Consider the following 25,512-nt stretch of genomic DNA (forward strand, 5'->3'; position numbering starts at 1 on the left):
GACTTCTTTGACGACCACTTAAAGGTCCCCACCCCATGCCCAAGTCCTGCCGGACAAGGATACACATGTCAAAACCTGTCCAAGCTTGCCCTGGCCCTGAAACCATCAGTAATCTACTGAAATAAAGGCCACAGACATTTGGAGCTCTCAGAGACCACTTAGGCTCTTCAGTCATTCATAAGTAAATGAGTCCACAGCCTGAGTTTTCACTTTGCAGAGAATGTTCTATTCCTCCAGCAGCAGCCAAGGAACAAAAGTGGGAAAAGATTTAGTATTCATTTATTTCCTGGATAATAAGCTCACCAAAATAGCAGGGTCAAAATCTATTGAGAGGTGATGAAATCTTCTTAAAATTAGACTCCAACTAAGTGTGCATGCCTCAGAAAACCAGTAGGTATTCATTGTCTTTATCAAGGTACACTGTTTAATTAAATATGATTATTGAAAGCATTAATTGTTTTAAACTGTAAGGTAAAAAGTGTTTAACAGTTTTGCTTCTGATCATTGTTAGAATCAGTACACAATTAATCAAAACATTACTAGTATATTACAACTTTTGATGAAAATAAATCAGACTACATGGTTTATTCAATCATACATTCCTTTTCATAGTTTAATTATTATTTAAATAAGAATGGTGCAAATTTATTTGTCTTATTTTTTATTTTGTAAACATAAACTCTAAAAAATCTAATTTGCATATATTAAAATAAGGTACACTGTTTAGGGGGCAGCAGAGGTAATCCAGGAGTTAAGGTACTTGCCTTGCACGTAGCCTAACCCAGTGCAGTCCACCTCACCACTGATGTTCCCCCAAGCACTACCAGGAGGCATTCCCGAGCACAGAGCCGGGAGTAAATCCTCAGCACTGCCAGACACAACCTCAGAGTAAACAAATGGCAAAAGGATAGGTGGTTTTTTTTTTTTAAGGGCTAGGTTGCTTTAGGGAGAAAACCAATTTATTTCCCCCCAAAGAATTTTAGCAGCTTTAAAAGAGTAAATTAATACTTCTTTTTATGTTTACATGGGGCCAATAACTTCTAGCTAAGAAGTGCCAACCGGGTTCCTATCAAGCAGTATCTGAGCAGTATCTGGCAGGGACACTGCTGCTTTTTGTCCCTGAGCTCTCACCGAAATCCCACCTGGGTCACAACGTCCTTTGACATAGGTCCTTTCTGTTTAGGCCCCTCAAATTTTCCAGCCTCTAACATAGCCCAGCTCTGGTTACCACATTTAGCTTCTGTGTTCCTCCATGCATGTACATTATCAGCATTCATTTTTCCCCTATGGTTTTTTTTTTCTTGATGATAGGCTAAGAAGATGGTGTGATGCCTTTGCAATCTCTTAATAAATTGCTTGTTTAGAAATGGTCTTTTATTTGTAACTCTATGTTATGGTGATACAATTGCAAAAAAAAAAAGTAATGTGGAGTCCATGCCCAATTCAATCAGCTTAATCAATGGCTGAACAAATAGCAGTACTTCTATATTATTAAAAAAAAAAAAAGAAGAAATGGTCTTTTAGCCAAAGCAAATCATATGGACACATCTTCAAGAAGTAGACAAGGATAAATAACATATAAAACAAGTACTGGGAACACCCCTATGACCACTATACTCTCAACAGAAATTTATGTATTAAATATGGCATTAAATAGAAACAATGTATGGGAAATACAAGCAACTTGTAAATGAAAGATAACAAAGGCTTTTATCAAAAGTATTTGAGGCCAGGGAGACAGCTCAAAGGGCTAGATCACAGGCTGCCTACGCTTGTCTTCAGCCCCAAGACATCCTCAAGCACCACCAGGAGAGATTCAAGAGTTTAAAATATATATTTTTTTATTGTCAGATATTTTACATACCCTTGAGTCTGTAATTTTTATCAACGTTTATAATCTGATTGTGGAATTTCAGGGTAAAATTAATTCAAAAATAAATTTCTTAAACATATTCTTAGTACACTTTTCTTTTTATTAGCCTTGGTTTCAGACATTCCTCACATATTTAGAAAATCTTTTGATTTGTTTCTATTTTACTATGCAATTTTAAACTCTCCACTTTTTACTTAAATGGATTAAACAGTGAAAAATTAAAAGTAGAAATAGTTAAAGTCAATTTGAAAGACTTTAAGACAAAATAAAATTTCAAATTATAATGCTGTACTTTCATATATATGTATTCCTACCAGACCAATAAAATGGAGTACTCGTTGTTTATTAGAAATTGGCATTCCAATGGTATTAGCAAATCAACTAACTCCTTTTTAAAGTTTCCTGGGCAAAAAAATTATGTACAAAGAAATGTTTCTATACCAATTAATGTTGATAGTTTGGTTTGGAACGTTAAGTTAAACTGAAGTGAGTTTTACGTGTTCTCTTCTGACTGTATTTAATAATTAGTGGGCAATTTTTCTCCTCCTAGAGTTTTCAATCTTTGTATAAATCTTACTTCGTTTAAAACTTCAGAAAAACAACAAGGGAAAGATCAAAGAGAGAGTAACAGTGCAGAAATCAAGCTTCACAGAAGCAAGTGTATTATTGTATAACTTTTTTTCAGGGTGTGGGGCAAGCACACCTGTCGTGCTCATAGCTTCTGACCCTGTGCTTCAGGATCACTCCAGTCCTGGTAGTGCTCGGACACCACATAGGGTGTCAGGGATCAAACACAGGTCAGCCATGTGCAATGCATACATCCTTTCTGCTGCACTATCTCTTTTGTGTGGTCTTTTAAATGATCATTTTCTATTTTCTAAGGAAGGAGTAGTAGGATTATAAAGATAAAGAGTAAAGAGTTCCCCCAAAAGAAACTTTGAAGGACTTGGGCAGGGACATTTCTTGGCTGATGAATCCAGGAAATGAATCAGATTCTATCATGAGCACTACTTGGTATGGAGTAGTTTATGTATTATGTTTATGTTATCCTTCAATACAACTTAGAATTTTATTCCCCCATTGTGCAAAGGAGGAAATTAAGAGGAACATATTAAAGAAGACTTCAGAAGATTGCAGAATGAAAAACTGATCACTATCAATCACAATCACAATATCCCGTTATTCACCAATTTCTCGGGCGGGCTCAATAACATCTCATTTCGTCCTTTCCCTGAGATCTTAGAAGTCTATTTCGACTTGGCCCTTCTAATGATGTTGCACTGGGGGCTCTTCAGGGTCAGGGGAATAAGATCCAGCTTGTTACTGGATTTTGCATATGGATACACCATGGGGAGCTTGCAAGGCTGTCCCATGGGGGCAGGAAACTCTCAGAAGATTGCCAGTTTCTCCTAGAGGGAGAAGTAGGCTAAAGATATCTTCTAAGAGCTTGCTTTTGCTTTTTAAGTCTCTGGATGTTGACCGTTGATGGGATTACACACACCTGGGTTCCTCTGCCTGTACCTTCATGCATGAGGCCTGTCCGAACGTGTAGAGAGGAGCCTCCAGCATGGCTGCAGCTAGGTTCCGGTGATCTTCAGCCGCCAGGAGCTCTGCTTGAGGTGGGGAGGGAAGCTGGAGCCCATCTCCTCTGAGGAGCCCCGGGGAAGACAGCCAGGCATGCGGGCAAGAGACTCTCTGATAAGACTAAGATTTCAGCCAGATTTGTTTGGCTCTAGATCCCAATCACCTCTTGGGGACAGAAGATTCAGAACCTAGGAATCAGAATGTTTGTGGAAGAACTCTATCACAGTGAATAGAGTGGGCTGGGTGGGGGGAGTTGGAAAGGGAGGAGATGAGAATGGCTGCAGTGGAGTGGTCCTAATTCTTTCAAAAGTGAAGTAGGGCTGGAGCTTTACGAAAGCCAGTAGGGCACTTGTCCTGATTTGGCAGACGCAGGTTCCATCCTCAGTACTAAGGCCATCAGGACTGATTCCTGAATGCAGAGCCAGGAATAAGCCCCGTGCACTTCTGAGTGTGGCTTAAAAACCAAAAACCAAACCAAATCAAAAACACCCCAAAGAATCCCCAAAGTAAAGTGATCCCCTCCACCCCAGTGCCAATGATCAAACCCAGGGCCTCAGCTTCATACATGCAAAACAAATATATATAGTATACACATATGTGTGTGAACGTATACATATATTTAAGAATATTGGGGCTGGAGCAATGGCTCAGTGGACAGGGCATTTGCCTTGCACGTGGCTGACCTGGGTTGGATTCCCAGCATCCCATATGATCCCCTGAGCACCACCAGGAGTAGTTCCTGAATGCAAAGCCTTAGGAGTAAACCCTGAGCATCTCTGGGTATGACCCACGGAGCCAAAATATGTGTGTGTGTGTGTGTGTGTGTATATATATATATACATGTATATATGTATATATACTCATATAGAAAGAGAAATATATTTTCTTTTGATCTTCTGCTCAGACCTAGTTATATGACTGACCCTTCAAATTCTACTTAGTCAAATTTTAGAACTAATTTTGAAATCTGAGCACCACCTAGCCATTCTAGAACTCTCTCTCTCTCTCTCTCTCTCTCTCTCTCTCTCTCTCTCTCTCTCTCTCTCTCTCTTCTCTCTCTCTCTTAATTTTTGGTCTCACCTGAAGATGCTCAGGGGTAATTCCTGGTTCTGCACTCAGGAATTACTTCTGGTAGACCTTGGGGGACTGTATGTATTAAATGCTGGGGATCAAACCCAGATTGGGTGCATGCCTTGTCATGGGACCCAGACAACCACAGATCCTCAAATCATTTGTTTACTATTTATCAGTGGGACCATCTGAGGACTTGAGATAAACTTTGTAGTCAAAATTGGGTCATTGATTTAAATAAACATGGTCTTATAGTTAGTCATTTTCATAAAAATTAAGAATGAAATTGAATCTGGCCTTCCAAAGCTATGCATGAAAGGTATCTGCAGCTCTTGTGCAATAAGCAAATGTCATTGGAGGTCACATGCTGTCTTGCAGCCACATGACGCCAACCTCAGCAAATTCTCCAAAATCTGCCCTGTTGCGTGTCTGCATGTGATCTTGTTCCTGATTCGAGCAATTTCTGTGCTCAGTACAAATCTACTGAACCTTATTCTGAGAAGAAGGATGAATGCTCAGAAGGCAAGCAGCAGTCTCTACAGCCCAGGCAAGAGGTGAAGAGCAGGCAGCTTTACAACTGAATTTTCCAGGTCTGCTGCCCAGGCCCCTTGTGGGATGGAGACAAAGGCTTGGACGCTGTGGTTCTTATGCAGACCTGTCACTGAATGATCCACAGTTGAGGGAAGTTTACTGTAGCCAAACTACCCTATTCTTAGTGTATTGCTCCCACCCCGTCATGACCTGCATAAGGACCTGTCCTCAGGGCCTGGATCCCAGGAAAGCCATGGGTGACATCAAGACAGGGAGGCCAGCTCTAAGGAGAAGAAGGGTTCTGATTCTTTGTTTCCAGGCTAGATATGATTTAAAGACTCAGACCCGGGAATAGATCTAATCTGAATCCATTTGCTGTTACTGATTTTAATATTACACACACACACACACACACACACACACACACACACACACACATACATACACACACACCAAAAATGTTAAGCAATTAATGAATGTTATTCAGTTTTACTAATATAAAGTGTTTAACCTAACTAGAACACTACCAGTATAGTCAACAAGATACTGATGTGAAATGGAACTTTTCTTTCTCAAAACACTTTTAGCAAAACTAACACCCAACACAGCAGGGACTGGAGAGATAGTACAGTGGGGTGGACACTTGCCTTGCACACAGCCAGTCTGGGTTCAATCCCCGTGACCTCATATTACCCCTGAGCCCCACCAGGAGTGCAGAGCCAGGGTAAGCCCTGAGCACCACCAGGTGTGGTCCAAAACAAAAATTAATAAATAAATAGATTTTTTTTAATTTCTAAGTTAATACACTAACCATCCTTTTTAGGTTTGATGCCTTACCATAAAGAAAAGGGATTAAATCTGCAGGCATCCTCTCCCTTTTCTAACATAAAAAGTTTGTTTGATGCAACATACTTTAATGAAAGTGTTTCTTTTTTTTTTTTTTTTGGCTTTTTGGGCCACACCTGGCAATTCTCAGGGCTTACTCCTGGCTCTGCACTCAGAAATCACTCCTCGAAGTGCTCGGGAAACCATATGGGATGCTGGGGATCGAACCCAGGTCGTCCACGTGCAAGACAAACGCCCTCCCTGCTGGACTATCACTCCAGCCCCAAAGTGTGTTTCTTGATGTAATCTAGATTTCTGTGATAGTCTGTTGCACAGAACTATCAATACCAATAGTTTCCAAATGAAAATTAATGAAAATAAGAAAAAAGAACTTCTTAGTTAACAGAATTTCAGGCTTCCTTGAGTCTCTTACACAGTTAAGTATTTTCTAATTGACTGTTTTCCCTGATGTAAAGAAATGCAAGAGTTTGACACATTTTTTTCCAATGAGCAGAATGGTCCCTGAGTGAGGATTTTGTTGTTGGCCAGTTTCTGAGACTCTTCCCTGTCTGTGTGTCCCTTTCTGGGCTGTGTGCTGCCAACTGCTATCACTCTGGCCCGTGGAGAGACAAAGGCCACACAATGAAGACAAAATGTGAGGATACACAGTGGCATTTGTTTATAGGGAAACTTTTGAAAGGTGATGGCCTTGGTTTAGGCTGAGAAAGTACAATCGGACAGGAATTGAAGACTCAGAAGACAATCTTTTCACCTTCTTGTGCCCTGGAGTAGCTTCCAGTAAGGCATTGGCACAAGTCCATGGCATTAAGTTTAAAAGGCAATCACCTAACACCTTCTAACGTGGGACTGCCTTTCATCACTCAGCCCACAGCCACTCTTGCTGACGATCTCGGCTGCAACTTCATGGCTGCCACCGAGCGGTCCTCACAGCACAGTCATACCTCACTGAGTATTGATCTGCACGAGGATTGTTGACAATCCCTAGATCAAACTGTGTGGTTCAGGTTGCACTTTCATGCAGTTGTAAATCAAAGACTAGTTGCCCTTGTTTCTCTCTTAAAGCAAGGATGTATGGCTTCACTCTGGATGCAGAATAAAAATGCTAAATGTGGACCCACCGCTCTCCACCCCATAATCACTGTATTTGCAGAACAAGTGTTATAAAAATTGATGAACTGATAGTGATTCCATAGAAGAGTTGCTCCTTTTTTTAATGGGTAACAGAAAATAATATTTGGTTACAAGATTCAAAGAACAGACCAATCTTTTATCCTGTTTATGTGTTTTCCATTCGGTAGTTTGGGAGCATTTGGTTTCTAATAAAATATGCTTTATGCTTTAAAAATTTCTTGCTCAGATAAAAATTGTTGGGAAAGTGGACCGAAGAGATAGTATAGCAGGTAGGGGGCCTTGCACACAGCTGACCCAAGTTCACCTCCAGAATCCCATGTGGCCCCTCTACCACCACCACAAGTGCTCCCTGAATGAAGACCCAGGAGTAAATCCAGAGCACCACTCTGCTCACTCCCAGTGCTCTCTGGCCAGCCAGACCAACCAAGATAGATAGATAGATAGATAGATAGATAGATAGATAGATAGATAGATAGATAAAGGACTTTTAGGCTATGAAAGACTCCTCTAGAATCCATTTTGTTAAGTCTTTCTCTATTGGGTCATCCTTATTCTTCTGTTATGCTAATTAAAATTCTACACCTCCTTTGTTCTTAGAAGCTCACCTTATTCCACCCCCCCAAAAAAAAACCCTCATCAAGTCCTCACCAGAACCTCTATCAATCATTCTATTTTATTTATTGTAACATTATATAAAATAGAATTGGAGGGATAGAACAGGTAGGGCTAAACAAAATATAAAATTCACCATTTTATCCATTTGAAAGGGCTTAGTTTGGGAGCATTTCGTATGTTCAGTGTTGGCAACCATAATTGTCATCTAATAACAAAACATTTTAATCACCCCATAAGGAATTATCCACACCCATTAAATAGTCACTTCACATTTTCTAGTTCCCTACTCCTTTAACTTATCTACCTTATCTATGAATTAGCCTATTCTCTATGTTTCATATAAATAGAATTATGTACATAATTGTGTCTGGCTTTCTTACAAAGAATTTTACAGTTTATCTATGTTATTGCATATTGCTTTTTATGACCAAATAATATTCAATTTATGATTATACTATATTTTATTTATCCATCCATTAAATAATGTACATTTGGATCATTTTTACATTTGGGGTACTGTGAACAGTGGTATTTGTTTTTCACAAAGGCAAAGAATCACCTCTTTTGCTTTTTGCCAGCAATGTAAGAAGTTTTTAATTTTCTCACCAACATTTCACAATGGCAAAAAATCACCTTTTGCTTTTCACCAGCAATGTATGAAGTTTTCAGTTTTTCTCACCAGCATTCAGTGAGCCTTACCAACATTGTTGTTTTCCAGTTCTTTATAATTATAGGTATCCTGGTGAGTACAAAGTGGTATTATAATGGTTTTGATATGCATTTCCCATATTTCTAATGGGAATACCTTTTCCTATGCTTGTCCCTCTTGTTTATCTGTGAAAAATATATGTCTGTTGAACTATAAGTACATTTTTCCATTCTATAGATTGTCTTTTGGCTTGATTTTGGTTTGGTTTAATCTGGAGGGCTGTGCTCAGGGCTGACTCCCAGTGATTTCTGGCCAACCAGGTCAACCATTTGATGTAAGGGCCCAGGTATGTGAACCTACATAGGCTCTGTGGTTCCAGAGTTTGCCAGGGCCACCTCTATAGTCCTTGGAGGCCTCCAGGTCCACAGCCAGTGGTGCTCAGGGGACTTCCAAGTTATCCCCAGTGATGCTCAAGATACCATGTGGTTCCAGGGATAAAATCAGGGTTGGTCACATGCAAGGCATGCACCTTAATCCCTGTACTATCTTCCAGTCCTCCACATTTAATTTTTAAAGTCAAATTCTCCCAGCCTGGAACCAAGGCAGACAATATCTCATTTTAATTCTCCTGTTAAATTCTCGCACACGTCAGAGCCTAGCAAGCTACCCGTGGCATATTTGATATGCCAAAAACAGTAACAACAAGTCTCACAATGGAGAAGTTACTGGTGCCTGCTCTAGCAAATCGATGAACAACTGGATGACAGTGCTACCGTGAAATTCTCCTTTATTTATGCATTATCTAAGGCACTTGGGAAATGGCCTTCTTGGAGCAGATCATTAGAATTCAGTGAATGTAGACTGCATGCCTTGTTCGGAAGTAAACTTCCAAAGGGGAGAAACTGGGAACAGTTTTTGCTGTCTACTCTAACCCTAGTGCATAGCCCAGTGCCTGCACCTGGTAGCGCTCAATAAATTAGTTGTTGCAGGAACACATGGTCACATGAAGCGACTGTCAGCATCTGTTGTGTGGGCAGCTTTCCTGGACAGATCTGTGACTGATCGAGTGCTGTGTGCACTTGTTGTGCTGGAGGTGACAGCTTCTGACCCCCAGTTGTGAACTAAGGCTGTTATCGAGTCTGTCTCTCTGAGACCTATCTATTGTCACTCATTCATGGCCACAAGTACTCAAACCAAGCGTTTTCTCCTCTCCTTTCTGCCTCCTCTGGAACCCAGCAGTGGTAAATCAGTCAAGTTGAAAGTGGAGGCAGATAAGAGCACAAAGGAATCAAATTTTACCCCCTCGGAAGTGGCAATTGGTTTGTCTCCTTACACCTAGCCTCAAGAGAGACCTTTCCATGTTCCTGAAGAAGAAAACATCACCCAGTCGGGTGCATGCCTAGCTGCATCATGGCACTCCAATCTCCTTACCAGCTACAGAAATAAGGGCTCTTTAGTAAGATTTGACAGTTTGCCAGTCCCACAAATGATAAGAGAAGACTGATACACCCTTATTCCCACAGGCCGCCGGGCACATTTCCCAGGGGAGGGTGACAGAGTCTACCAATAAAGTGACAAATTCTTTCAAAAGCTTGCAGATGAGGGCCTGAAAAAAGTTTTAAAAAAAATAAGTGACTCTTCTAATGAATGCTAAGACAATATAGGAATGCTAGATAAACTATGTAAAGGTGCTGTTCGTAATTAGCAGGATCCTCATTTGCCTGTTTCCATTTGTTTTAGCCACTTTGAATATTTTCTAGTGTTAATAAGGTTTCCTCATAGTCTGCATCAATTTGCAAGTTCAGATGAAATCTGTTCAGTCCTTGCAGTGCCAGAGAGAAGCCACCAGGGCAAACTAGGTGGTGCTTAGGGGCCATTGAGGCCAATGCATAGGTGCTCAGGTTTTACCAGGGCTTCACCCAATAATACATGAGAGAACATAGAGTGTCAGGAATCAAACCTGGGTTGGACAAAAACATTGATATTCCCTGTACTACCTCTGTATCCGCCCCCCCCCAATTATTGGTTAGAGTATTTCCAATGGTGCTCAAGAACTGTGTGATGTCAGCGATCAAATTCAGACCTCCCACATACAAACACATACTCTAGCCCTTTGAGACACCGTCTCTGCTTCTATTAGGTCAGATGGTTCAATGCCCAAGAATGAGGTTCTACCCAGGCCATATGGACTAACAACCACTAGGATCTCCAGGGTTATACCCCTGGGTAGCAACTGGTGAAGGTAGGGGGAGTACATGGTGCCAGGAATCAAACGGGGCTCCATATGCTAAACATATACCCCGAACCCCATGCTATCTCCCTACATCCCACTGGGTAGTTTTTAATGTCAATATTATTCAGAATTTCTGTTCCTAGTATTTCACTGTCTTTGAATCAGAATACAATGCAACAGTTAATAAAATTGGTGTAAATAAATGTGAAATTACAAATTGTCTCTATTAAGCTCCCACTAAATGAAACATCTCTTCTTGAAAGTAGAAGGTGAAAAAGAGCAGAAAGTCTCTTAAATCTCTTCTACAGCAAAAAAATTAAAGCTTTATGAATAAAAATTAAAATAGTGCCCTTGAGTAAAACAAACTTTCACTAGGTCAAATGAAAATGTGTGAAGTTCAGAACTAGAGACAAACATTTGGTCAAATGGAAAACATTTCTGGACTTCTGCCTTTTAGACCTGCCTGCTTCCCAAGCTGTTATATGGTGCTATTGAAAATATTTCATGTATCACAGAGATAGCATGAGGATGAAAGGCATGTTTGAAGTTCTTGAAACTATTCTGAGAAAGCTAGTTGAGAAAACACAAGTGTTATCATTAATACCATGCAGCCTATGAGCAAAAAGGAGCAATCATTTTTTATCCCTTCCATATCTTAATGATTTTGACAAAAATCACAGCATAATTAACATGTTCTAAATCAGGGTTTTTTCTGAAAGGTGAGTGCCAAAAGCATACCAAAGCTAAACATCATAGAACAAAGACAAGGGAAAATGGATCTTAGGAAATGAGTGGACAAGAATGCATTCATTTGTTCCTCTCAAGCGAGGAGTAAGGCACTGAGGACAGCAGTTAACAATGGATGCACACTCAAATCCTTCTCCTCTCAGTTCTCAAGACAAACAGAGTGCTGTTGAACTGGGTGTTAATGGAGTGATCTAACTTTGTCTAGGCCTAGGGAATAATCAGGGACATGGATAGGAGTAGAGGCTGTTCTGGGAATTGCAAGGGTAGTATAGCTAGTTATGATTAAAATCTAAAAAAATGTCCTTTACTTTGTGGTTCTGCTGAAAGTCTATAACTTTATCTTGAATTTTCTACTGAATTTTCTATAGACACATGGTACCAGCTGTTTGGAGTTATAAATTTTCTATGGTATGATACAGTTCTGTTTATGACTTATTTAATCTGTAGATAAGCGTTGGTTTGCCTACATACAATGTTCTGTCCAGTTTCCATTTTACAGTGGTGACATATACAACACCACAAACAATGAGTAATGTTATTAGAGGCTTTTATGAAGATCTTTGAATGAGAAAACTTGACAAACACAAGAATGACAAATGTTTTATGTAGTTTCCATTTAGAAGATAATGGAGACATAAAGAAATTTCTTCAAAAGATGTCAAAATGCACGTTTGTCAAGTAATTAGAAATGTAAGATTTAATGTTGTTCTATTAACACCCCCCACCAACTGCCACCTTGTGCCAAATAAAAAAGGAAGACAATCTGATATGAAATGGTCTTTCCCAAGAGTTAGTGAAAGAGCATTTCCAAAACTGATTTAACATGGTAATGAATTTGTAAAAACATTTTCGAGATGTCAGCATTTATCTAAAGCAAACTCTTTTTTCTATCCCTTTTATCTCAATTTTATATTTTTGGCAAATTTTCAGCATTTTTATTCCTTCTTCTGAAATGTCATCGGTAATAAGTGTGATAATCCCTGTTGATTCATTTTAGTGCCACACAACCTTTGATGTCCTTTAATGAATAATTTTGTATTACTTAAAAGCTATTTTTAAAATAGCTGTACTGGGGGCCAAAGCCATAGCACAGTGGGTAGGACATTTGCCTTGCACATGGTGGACCCAGATTTGGTCCCTGGCACACATATGGTCCTCTGAGCCCACCAGAAGTGAGACTTGACTGCAAAGTCAGGGTAAGCCCTGAGCACCACCAGGTGTGGCCCAAAAGCAAAAGGAAAATAAAATAATATAGCTATAATGGGAAGTGTGGTAAGCATAGCACAAAATAAGAGGAGAGATCTATAGGAATAAGCTCTGACAGTTGCTTTTAAAGAAAATAAATACAAAAAAGCAAGAAATCATGATGAAGAGATAGTACAGCAGGTAGGGCATTTGCTGACCCAGATTCAATTCCTTTTCCACATATGGTTCCCTGAGTACTTCCAGGAGTGATCCTTGAGCACAGAACCAAGAGTTCTGAACACTGCTAGGTGTGGCCCCCCAAAAGCTAGAGATCAATAATGAAAAATGGTTAGCAAGTTTGCAACCCCTTTGTATAATCCCTGTAACATTTGACTTAGAAACTCGAGAAGAAACACTTTCTTACTACATTGCACCCCACAAAACCACACTAAATCTTACTGAAATCTTTGCAGTTGAAGCCTATCATTGATTTTAGTTTCTTTGCCTAGATTTGCCGTTCTCATATTTTAACAATTATAGAATTTTGTTGAGATTTTTGTCAGTTTTTTCTACAGTTTTTCTATGAGCAACACCATAATCTATAGATTCAGATAGCCTTTAATTTTCTTGTCAGAGAAGCTGATGGATAAAAGTCATCGCTACAGTGAATGAGTTTGGCCAGCCAAGTATCCAATATCCCTATCACATAACAACTCTCGTATTCTTGCTTACAGCTGCATTTTTAGTAACCCTTCTGAGGAAACGTGCTTTTGGAGGGTAAAATTATAAAAATTACAGAAATCAAAATCACGTGGACTTTTAAAAGAATCTTGAGATAGTCTATATCTGTTTCTACACGTTTCCAAAAAAAGAAAGAATGAGACTCACAATTGGGCTTTCATATATCAGTCTATCAAATATACGTGCTACCTAGTGCAGACTTGCAAATAAGGATGTTGCCTCCCTTACTATAACCTCAATTATTTCATTTTTGAAGAGAGTATTGATTTTTCTAAAATATACACACTTCAAAAAAAAAGTGCTTTCTGTGATCATTGGTACATAGTCCATTGCTGAAGCAGAGTTGGGCAAATAATGGATGCTAAGACATTTTTAAAAATCTATATTTTTATTTACTATAAACACCAAACATTTTACACCAGTAATTTGAAATAAAAACTCTTTCATCACATTTTAACAATAACTATACATTTTCTGTCAGGATTTACTCTCAAAGGAATGGATTCTTGTTCAAAGAGATAGTGCAGTGGATAGGGCACTTGCCTTACATACAGCTGACCTAGGTTCAATCCCCAGAATTATATATGGTCCCCCTGAGCCCCAGAAGTGATCTCTGAGCACAGTGGAGACCCAGGAGTACCTCTGAGCATGACAGAGTGTGGCCCCAAAACCAAACCAAAATCAAAGGAAGGTATTCTGTCAGGACATCATATTATTTTTCAAGAATCCTTTTTTTTTTTTTTGGAGGGGTAAGATGCCACACCCAGAGGAGCTCTGGGGACCATGCAGCATCAAACCTGGAGCTTTCACAAGTAAAGCCTGTGTTCCAGCCCTTGAAACCATCCTCCTTCAGGGTGTCTTATAGTCACTCTTATCATGGCAAGAACAACTCTTTTCTCAATATGTCTTTAGATCATTGACTGGCTGTTATGTGAAATTTTTCAAGTGTTGTTTTTAAACAATTATTAGATATTCGATTGAGTATCAAAGAACTGAATGTCATACAAAAATCAAGAGAGTACATTTAAGATCCATAGATTTATAAATTCTTCTTAATAATAATAATGATTTTATTTACTCTTAATTGATACATATACATAAATATCCATATGTATATTGGTTTGGGGGGCACACACTGTAGTGCTTGGGGACTTCTCGATGTTCAGGGGACCATGTGGTGCCAGGGCTTGAACCCAGAACTCCAGAATGCAAATCATGTGCTCAGCCTCCTGAGCTCTCCCATTCGTCCCTAACTTCATGTTTTAAGGCAGTGTCCAGCTGAGGCCACGGTTACTCAGGAACACAGTAAATATGTGCCAATGTTGTTTTGTTTTGTTTTCATTTGGATCTTAGTTTGTTTTGGTTTGGAAGTCACATCTGGCAGTGGTGTTCGGGGCTTGCACACTGGCTCTGTGCCCAGGTATGTCTTCTGGTGGTGCTCAGGGGACCATACGTGATGCTGGGGATTGAAGTCAAGTCACAGTGTGCTGGTCAAGCACTTTAGTTGCTGTGTCATCTCTCCTGTCCCTCTATAAATATATTGAGAATCTTGATAATTTCGTAGTGGATAAGATGAAGGCAAATATTGTACCATGCCTAATTTGACTGTCAATATGTCAGAAGTTTATATCAGGAGTAGAAGAAACATCAGCTTTTTCTTGCTCTTCACTTTGAATGGACATGTCTCATCATTTTCAGTGAAGTTTCCTATTAAATGAGATCACCTATCTTTTAAAGCTCTTCAATTTACTTCATCCATAGATAAATGGAAATAATACATATATGCTAGAATCAAGAGTAATTGAGACCCTGCCAGCCAATAAACTTCACAAGTGTTCTTGTACATGACACGGCATTTAGAAAGAAAGTGGGAATCACCAGCAATCTATATTTTAAATGATAACAAAACCTGATTTCACCCTCCTGTAACCAAAATAATTAAATGGAAATGGAAAATAATCATATATTCCTCGCAGAACCCAAAGGACCATCATGCACACTCTGGAGGGTGCCAGACCCCACTTGGGGGCCCTGCTTTAAAGTGAGCTTTAGCTATTTTTAGAGGTGCAAATGATACAGATTGGACTGCACTGCAAACTGGAGTGAACTCTGTTTTCCGATCTGAAATTTAAGCTTGCAGGGCTGGTTTTTCCTCCCCTGGTGTGACCACCTACTAATGCCATCTGGCCTATAAGTTTCATTTTAACATGTGATCCCAGAATGCTCCACTGCATGGCTGGATGAATTCAGGCAGTATGCTCTAGACAGTGCTGAGAAGCGAGCCAATTAGAGTATAATTATAATTGTGGAACAAAATATAGACAGGTGCTTGTACCACTAACTGGTTAAAAGGCATTCTCTCCACTTAGTCAGAGGTGAAGGCGATGGAGGAATTTGACCACAAGCATCCCCATAAATATTTTAAAAACAGTTTCCTGACTGAGTTAATAAATGAGTGGAATGGTTCAGAATTTCCAGTGAGAGTGTGACAAGTAATTTGTGCAATCAACAAAATATCTAGTGACCATTTAAAAAGAGGTGAAGTTTTCAGATCATTAAAGTACAACACTTGATTTGCCAATGATTTATTTCATTTGTAAAATATCTTACTCCCATGAAATGAAATAGCCATATTTTAGCTTAATAAAATACTTTATTGCTTCTAAAACCTGTGGGTATATGTATATAAGAGTTTAAATTATCCTGTAACTGTCTACATCTACTATAATTTATTTATTTCTAGGTAGAAACGGGGGGGGGGGGGGAACGTCTGGCGTCTTAGCTCTGACCACATCAGTTCTCATTAACAGAATACTACAGCTGAACTTGAGGGAAGCAGTGCATTTAACCTTAACCTATTATGGATGTTCTCATTATATGGACAGAAAGAAATAGTGTATTTAACCATTTAAAAATGATAAGATCTTTATATAGTTAAGTGCAAAGTCTGAGAAAAATCAGCTATTTAATCTTTTCCTATGAAAGTCTCAATATCTTGACCCTGATATAACTAAAATTAAATGTGCTTTATAAAGCTTTTCACTTCTATTAGAGTTTAGTATTGCCTACAAGCCTACAGAGATCCCATAAATCTGCACTCCAGCAGAGTTTATTATGATACTAGTTCTTAGAGTTCCAAGAAAGAAGGAAGACTTTCAGAACTATCTCTGACTTGACATCAATATTTTTTTATCATTGTAGAATTTTGCCCCTGAGCATGTTTGCCCCTCAAGCCTCAAGCATCGCTTCAAAGCTACTTCCATGATAGGCATGCTACAGTGGACAAAAACACATCAAAGCCCCAAGAAGTTGATAATGCCTATGAGTAGGTGCAAGGCATGTAATGGCGTCTCCCTCCAAGGAAGAAGCAATGGCAGGGAAATGAGTCAGCACCAACCATTAACGGATCTCCCAGTGAAGCAGTTGGGATTAAAATGAACACAGAACTGCTGTGCTGTTTTCTTATCATCCTATTTCCCATCCATTCTGTTTCACTTCCCAAAAGGTTCATTTCATGTAAGGGACAAGAATTGTATCACAAAGATATTGGAAAAGGAATTTCCTCTTCTCCTTATAACCTTGAGGAACATTTGCTGTAAAAAGTAGGAGACTTTGTTTACAAGTAGATACAGAAGGAAGGGAAAGATATTCTTAGAGTCTATTTGGCCAGAGGAGATGGCGAGACACCAATTCACTGTATCAAGACGCTGTTGTCCACATACAAACTGTGGGCTCAGCATTTCTGCAAGATTATATCCAACTTCCAGGCTTGTTCAACTTCTTTATTTTTATATTAATTTCTGTCTTTGTTTCACTTTGGTATAGTGGTTGAAGTTAGAAAAAAACTTGTCCCTGGTATAATTGTAAAACCCGGAGAAGGAATCTAGACTCTTTCATCTCTCACTTCCCTTTCCAAAGTTATCTCAAGAGAGTGGCAGCTTTGAACACTGAAATGCAGCTATGAACGATTCCCACAGCCTGAAGGCTGCCCCAAACAAATCAGAAACAGGCTGTTGAACATTTTTTGTCCCCCTCAATTGCTAGTTTGCCTCATTATTTGAAGGGTAGGGGAGGAGGGCTGCCAGAAATAAAAATCTTACTTGTTTCATAATAACTATATATGTGAAACCCAATGTATTCAATCATCTGAATCAAACTCTATCTCTCTTTTATGCTGTATAATTATAGCTGGGGTTAAAATGGTGACCCAGAGCCAAGCTTTGATTTCATAGTAAGCATAGCATCAAAATTGAAACAATCTTCTAGAACGCGTTCATGCCTAAAGTGCTATGAAAGGAGACAGAGCGTCAGTGATTTTCTGTTTTCATTTTTGTTCGTGTTTGTTTCTGAGTCACGCGGAAGGTCCTCCTGGGTCCATCCCAGAGGTGGGCTCAGGCTTTGCCCCTGGCATTGTGCAGTGCTAAGGAGGAAGCACGCCTCACCCTCCACACAGCCTGTGCACAGCTCTTCCTTGTGTATGTCCCCAGCTTTCTTTGTATATTTTCATTAAGAATGTGGATTCCAGGGACCCAGGAGATGGCTGCCGTGCATGTGTCTGTCTCTAGTTCAAATCCATAGCATCATGGATGGTTCCCCAAGAACCACCAGAGATCATTCATGAGCCTGGAGCCAGGAGCACTGCTGGGTATAACTCAGTCCTCCTCTAAGAAAGAATATGGGTTGCAAGGCTATGGCCATGTGCCTTAGTGACAGAACACTTGCCTTGCATGTGGAAGTGATGGATTTGATTCCTGGCACTCCATGGTTTTCCTGGTGATTCCACCACCACCACCACCCCTAGCATCAAGCTAGGAAGAACCCTCTAGCACCACTGGATGTGACAAAACAAAAAGAAAAGACTATGGGTGCCTCACAGGATTAATTAAAAAACAAAAGATGCACCATTAAATAAATAAATAAGTAAATAAATAAATAAAGTTTTAAGGCTGTAAATAGCAATGCTGTAGTGTAGAGGCTTTAATTATGTTACAAATAAGATTGAGAACGCAATAATAATTATCATGGAAGTATTAAATAAACTTAATAACTCAGTGCCTTTAAAAAGATATGTATATATGTGTGCCAAAATCAGATCACTTTAATCTCAATTCTACTGCTGTTTAGCTGTATGACTTTTAGAAGTTATCTAGTCATTTAGCACCTTGGTTTCCTTGAAAACTAAATTTAACTAGTTACACAACTTTATGAGTACTAAATGATTTAATATATATCAATTTCTAACAACTGTTGGCCTGTTATAAACACTCAGTGTATTTAAACAATTAGAATCCCTATTGCTTTTCTCTAAAATAAGACAAGAATTTTAAGAAACAAAAAATAAGATGACACTTGGAACAGTGAAACTGAGCATCACAGCATTTTATGAAAAGGGTTGCTGCATTTGGAAGAATCCATTTGTTGTAAACAGAAGAGCTACTTTCAAATTCATGCTCTCAAACATGCTGGCTCTGTGGTTTTACTTATTTCCCCAAAGTCCACATAACTATCCATTGATGAAGACTTGCTTGGAGTCTGTCCACCTCTGTTAGAATCCCTGACACGGTTTATGTCGGGTCCCTACAGGTTTACAGTCACCTGAGTGTAAGGTGACTCTGTTAGGGTTCACTCCTGAGCACAGAGCCAGGAATAACCCCTGCAGGTGTGACCCAAAACCCCACCCCCAAAAGAATATGTGCCCCTCATATCTTGTGTTGAAGACAACATATATTTAAATGACTATAATTAAAATCAGGAACAATTTAATGTAAAAGAACAATGTTTTGTGTAAATTAAGAAATTTTTTAAAGCACATACACAATGCAGTGCCATATGGAGAAGAAAGACTAAAGTCTGGACTAGGAAGAAGCAGAAAACATGCCCCACCCAGCCCCAGCCTGTCACGGTCCTGTTGTTTCCATGATGTTCTAAGAAATGAGGGAAATTATATACAGTAGTTTGTTATAAACTATGAATTTTGGTTACTAGTAAGTGTAGGTTAAACATCATTTATATGCATCACTAAGAAATTGCTGGTTTAAGGGGATATTTCATAAACCAAGCAAGTGAACATCTCCAATAGAACATCTCTAAACGGCAGCAAACCTTCACACTTGTAAATAGCAGAGCTATAATACCTCAGCTGAAAGGTATTCACATTAATTTGAAGAGAGCTATTATTTCCTTAGTTTTGTTGTAAACACTATTGTTAAAAATTAATCATTACTGGGATCATATTTCTGATTACTGATCACAAGTTTCTTGTTTGTTTTGTTTTGCTTTGGTACCACACCTGGGAGTGCTCAGGATTTACTCCTGGCTTTGTGCTCAGGGGTCACTCCCGGAGGTGCTCAGGAAGCCGTACGGGGTGCCATGTCTCAAACCTAAGTTGGCCAAGTGCAAGGCAAGCCTCTTTACCTGCCGGACTATTGCTCTGGCCCTGGTTGCAAATTTCTTTCAAGAGTGACCTCAGCTTCTAAGGTATTTCTTCAACCTTTTTCTTTCCAACTTTGTTCCTTTGATTTTACTCCCTTCTATAAACTAAAGTCAGAATTTTAATAAGGGGTCTGATTACACTGGATAGCTGCTATTAACACACTGTTCCAGCCACATTCACAATCATTTCAACATAGTTATTGACATGAGTTATCTAGTCAGTGTGGAGCTCGGAATTGAATTACTGCTACTGGCACCTGAAAGAACATGTCCCATAGATGACTAAGTCTGCTGTTGATCTTGAACCCAAAAGAGAGTCATCCCCCATCATTGATAAAATATATTGGTCAGCTTCAATAAGTAGGCCCTGGGTGTCCTTGCAACTCTGAACCAATATGGTACATTGGTAATGGATTAGAGGTTCTAGCTATTTCTCTCCACGTGATAGAATATTATAGCATCAGCTTTCACCAAATAAATTTTATATATATATAAATATTTAGTATATACCACACTCCATATTTTTAGTTCATTTGAATATTTTTGTAATACCATTTAGTAATTTTTAAATATTTCTCTTTTATTTTCTTGTCCATAAGGAAGCAAGTGAATTCAGTATCAACTTGATCTTCTAAGTGACTGTGAAGGCTTTAAAAATTGGTTGTTTTTAATCCCCCAAAAGGAGTCCTTGTACTTCTGCCAGGCCTGCTAGCCCGGCCTGCCATGGCCTTCCAGATCAGGTGTGTTGACTCAGACTCCAAACAGCATTTACAAACATTTTTGGAACATTTCCAATTCCAGGGCACATAGCTCACTGGGGGTCTGCTTTGACTCCGGGACTGTCTGATGCCATCAGGAAAAGTATTCTTTACAAAAATGCAAGGTATTATTTTCATACGATATTCCAAAGAGATCAGTAATGATATGTGCAAAGGGAATGAAATGATTCATGGCTGCCCACTCAGCTCCCAAGGAAGTTTCCAAAGTTGATGTTGAATCATTCCACAAGGCAATTGGCACAGAGACCTTGGAAATGTTCTGATTGCAAAAGCAGCCCTCTCACTTTCCTGAGGATAGTGATGGATGTCTCCCCTAGAGACATCACTGGAAAAATATGGTATTTGATAAATATTTTGAGCACAGATATGTTATTTTTTTTAACTAGGAGTTTAAATGTGCGTTTCTCTGTGGGTAGCTAATGCAGTTTGGTGAGCTGAAACATTTACTCTTATTCTGAGATCAAGTGTTAGATGCTCTCTGTCATCAACTCTCTAATGAATCGCTGTTATATTTAGTGCACGTTTAAGCCTGCACACACACACACACACACACACACACACACACACACATCTGATAAGAAGCATAGTTTTATAAAACTCTGTATCAAGTATGCTTTCGGACTTCTAGGGGACCACAGATATCCCCTCTAAATGACCAAAATAGATGCTCATTTCCTTCGATGACTTATTTGAAATGGATTGTTGGTTGTAGTCCAATGAGTACTGGCAGATTTCCAGCCCCAAAGGAGCACTATGGTAATTACAACTTGCTGGCATTCTTTTCAGCAGTTCAGCAGGGATACCAAGAATTAAGAACTCAAAGAGGTTGAATCATCCTTTCACCCTTCAATGTACTCATTTCCTTTAGTTCTGGCCAGAGCTTTTTGGGAGATATTTTTGTGAACTTCCGTTGTTAGTATAAGCTGTAGAAAAACAGAAGGCTATACCTAGAACTGGGTTGCCACAGAAGAAATAAATATCAATGCCTCGGACCAACAGCATTAGTAGAGAGCAATGGTGGGGTAGAGTAATAGATTAAGCCGTGACTGTGGTTTTCCTATCCATTTGGTGCTGAAATGGCACTAAACTATCAGTATGTAAAACAAATCCCTTTATCTTTTAACTTCAATAACATGTTTTAAAACCTTTTTTAAGCCACCCACAGGGCTGGAAAGATAGCACAAGGCTTAAGGCACTTACTTGCCTTGCTTGCAAGGTTTGATCCATGGTTTGATCCCCAGCACCACAGCTGGGACCCTGGCTAGAATCCCTGACAGGCATGATCCTTGAGCACCTCTGGGTGTGACCCAACTCCCTTCCCCCAACATAGATAAAATTGTAAAAATAAAAACCACCTCTAAACAGACCTTCTTTCTTCTAATCCACAAAAGAGCATTCAAAATATTTTTCTGGAGTTCCAGTTTGATGGAAGATATTGTCCCAGATTGTCTTCAAAGGACTCACCTAGTGAAGGAAAAAAGATAGGATCTGCTGAAGAGTCAGCAGTGCTGCCCGATAATGATCTAAGAGCAGTCACAGGGAAGCTCATGTTTCCTTGTCAACTGAGTGAAGAGCAGTAAGTGATCCTGGGAGAGATCTCTCTCTAGGAGGAAGACATGAAGAAAGAGAGAATGCTGGGACTGGATTGGCTTGGGACAGATGGAGAAGAGAGGGATAGAGGTGGCTTGGAAGCGAAGGAGGCTATATCAAGAAGCTGGTTATATTAGATTAGTCTCACCGCCATTAAGTAAATACCACACATCTTTGTGGTTTAAGAACAGGCATTTGTTTTCTCGTGGTTCTGGAAGCTGGAAGGCCAAGATCAAGGTGCTGGCAGGGTTGGTTTCTCCCAAGGTCTCTCTGGCTTGCAGCTGCCTTCTCATGGCTTTGTCCTCACATGCTCTTAGGTGCCATGCATTCATGCTCCTGCTGCCTCCACTTCTCATACAAGTACAGTACTACCCTAAAACATTGTAACTACAACACCTTTTAATGGCCATAACTACAAGTGCAGGTACAGTCTGAGGTACAGGTCAGGATGTGAACATAGAATTTGGGAAGATAGAATTCTTCCCATAACACTGATGACACATCTGCCTCTGAGGTTCTCACTCAGATGGACCCCTGGGAGTGACACGAGTATCATGTTCAGGGTGGATGGGCACACCACCTTAGAATTCAGAAACCCTCCTGAGAGTGTGTCTAAATTCCCAGGAGATATCTTCTGGGATTCTGTGAGATGACTTTCTTCATTCTAATCTGGTATTCACTTCATATTTAATGTTGTGTTAGTGATGCTATTTCTTTCTCTTCAAAACAAAAACAACAACAACAAACACCATCAGAATTGCATAACATTTACTTTCACAAAACTCTTTATAGAATAAAATAAATCCCAGACTTTAAAGTCTTTTTTTTTTTTTTTTGCTTTTTGGGTCACACCTGGCGATGCACAGGGGTCACTCCTGGCTCTGCACTCAGGAATTACCCCTGGCGGTGCTCAGGGGACCATATGGGATGCTGGGAATCGAACCCGGGTCGGCCGCGTGCAAGGCAAACGCCCTACCCGCTGTGCTATCGCTCCAGCCCCATCAGACTTTAAAGTCTTAACTGTGAGTGGGCTGGGAGATATGCAGCAGTTAGGGCACATGCCTAGCATGCTCTTGACCTGGGCTTGATTTTTGGCCCCATATGGTTCCCCAGCATCTCCAGGTGCAGCCTCGAGGGTCCTGAGCATCATCAGGTGTGGCCTTGGAGCTCCCCAGCACTGCAAGGCCCAAGCTGCGCCCAATCCTCAGGCCTTGTATTGAACTCCAGGCCCTACTGGCTGAGAATAATTCAAGGAGCCTGTGGACCGTCTAAGCACTTCTGGGGAGATTCCCCCAAATAAATAGATAATAATCAAGTACTATGAGATAAAAACTGTAAAAATCTATCATGAAAAAGGTCTTTGGGGTCACAGCAACAGTACGATGGGGAGGATGTCAGCCTCACATGGTGCTGATCTGGTGCAGCCCCTGCACCATAACAAGCCCCACCAGGAGCTTTCCTTGAGGACAGAGCCAGGAAGAAGCCCTGAGCATGGCCAGGTGTGGCCTGAAAAACAATAACTAGGGGCTGGAGCGATAGCACAGCGGGTAGGGCGTTTGCCTTGCATGCGGCTGACCCGGGTTCGAATCCCAGCATCCCATATGGTCCCCTGAGCACCGCCAGGGGTAATTCCTGAGTGCAGAGCCAGGAATAACCCCTGTGCATTGCCAGGTGTGACCCAAAAAGAAAAAAAAATAACTAAAAAATAAAATTGGAAAAAAATCTTTATGTTGAGCCTACTATGTATTTGTGGATATATTGGGTTAAATAAGCTATGTTATTAAAATCAATTTCATTGTACACTGGTGAGGGGGTGGGTGTTGGAACATTGTGTGACTGAAACACAATGGTGAACAACTTTGTAACTGGGTATCTCACAGTAATTCAATAAAACAGGTGGGGGGAGGATAAATAAAATAAATTTCATCCATTTATTTTTAAAGTGCGCATTAGAAAATTTTATTATCAGGAGTTGCTATAAAATATTTCTATTGGATAAGCCACTCTTTCACATCCTTCTAGCACACTTATTCCAGGTCAAATGTTCCTTTCCATCCTGCTGCAGCTGGGACCTTGTCCAGAAACAAAGATCAGGGAGCCCATCCTCCTTTATTTCTGTATAATTGTCTCATCAAGCTGGATTCCAACACATCTTTACTTAATTGTGCTTACATGCAGTGGTTAGGAACAAAGTATCATCACTAGAGTTCCTTGAGTTAAGTAGTTATTTTCTTCTTTTTGACTGTCATTCCCACCATGTTGATGCTAATAGAATTTTTAGAGTTTAAAACAAATAATTTCTAAATAAGCAGACAAAATGAAATCAGTGCATTGCCTTAAAAGGAAAAATAGTTGTTTTAGCCTGTATCGTTGATTACTCTTACATAAAATCTTTACACAAAGAGAGTTAACATGTTTACAATTATTTTATCATGAAAAGTGTATGCTATTAAAGGAAATTTAGTGAGCTTAAGCTTAATATACATTAAAGATTTTTAAAGTAATTGCAAAAGTCTTGATCTAGAGGATTACATTCCTTCAAAATAGTAATGAAATATTTATATAGAGAGATATATAAAAAATTAACAAATTAAACCTCACCATCCAGCAAAGAAATTAAGCATCGTATCTTAAATTCAATTTAGTCAAGCATCTTACTTTTGTTTGTTTGTTTTTTGGTTTTGGTGCTGCAACTGGCAGTACTCAGGGATAACTTCTGATTTACTCCCAGTGCTGCTCAGGGCTAACTCCTGGCTCTGTATTCAGGAATTACTCCAGTAGTACTTGGGGGACTATATGAGTTACTGGGGATCGAATCCATGTTAGCCATGTGTAATGCAAATAAATGCCATACCCGCTGTACTGTCACTCTAGCCCCAAGCATTTTACTTTTAAAATCCTCTTGCAACTCCCAAGTAATCACTAGTCTACATTTTACATGTAGCATTACTTTTCTGTTGTAGCACTGTAGCACTGTCATCCATTGTTCAGCGATTTGCTCAAGTGGACACCAGTAATGTCTCCATTGTGAGACTTGTTGTTACTGTTTTTACATATCAAATATGCCATGGGTAACTTGCCAGGCTCTGCTGTGCGGAAGGGATACTCTCGGTAGCTTGCCGGGCCCTCCGAGAGGGATGGAAGAATCAAATGTGGGTCAACCACATTCAAGGTAAACGCCCTACGTGCTGTAGCACAGTCCTTTAGTAAGAATCATAAGGAGTTATTTTTAAAATCCGGGTTAGTCATTTTGAGGAAGTTCCTTTGCTATCTGGACTTGTTTGAAATACTTATCCTGGATTCTACAGAGCAAGACAACAATTGCATTTTATGAATACTTTTCCATAAAGGAAAAAAAAGGACAAAAATGTTATTAATTTGTATTATGACACTGCATAAGAGTTGCTGCCTTGCAAAGTACAACTGTTCAGACTGGAACAGGATGAGTGAGGGACCCTCCACAAAAAAAAAAAAAAAAAAAAAACATGAGCAGACACTGGAAATT

At 39.7% G+C, this 25,512-nt stretch overlaps 1 protein-coding gene across 3 annotated transcripts in view; it reads left to right on the forward strand.

The window, feature by feature from the left end:
- Window positions 1–25,512, forward strand: part of DLC1 (DLC1 Rho GTPase activating protein) — a 420,273-nt gene that overhangs the window by 293,262 nt on the left and 101,499 nt on the right. The window contains exon 5 of one of the 3 annotated variants that reach the window (XM_055131469.1): window positions 9,540–9,639. The exons of the other annotated variants lie outside the window; for them this stretch is intronic. Within the exon in view, the coding sequence (XP_054987444.1) occupies window positions 9,540–9,639 (100 nt within the window). Of the gene's footprint in view, window positions 1–9,539; window positions 9,640–25,512 lie in introns of those variants that run through there. 3 annotated transcript variants of the gene reach the window in all.

This window comes from Sorex araneus, chromosome 1 (genome assembly GCF_027595985.1).
Source record: "Sorex araneus isolate mSorAra2 chromosome 1, mSorAra2.pri, whole genome shotgun sequence".
Lineage (NCBI taxonomy): Eukaryota > Metazoa > Chordata > Mammalia > Eulipotyphla > Soricidae > Sorex > Sorex araneus.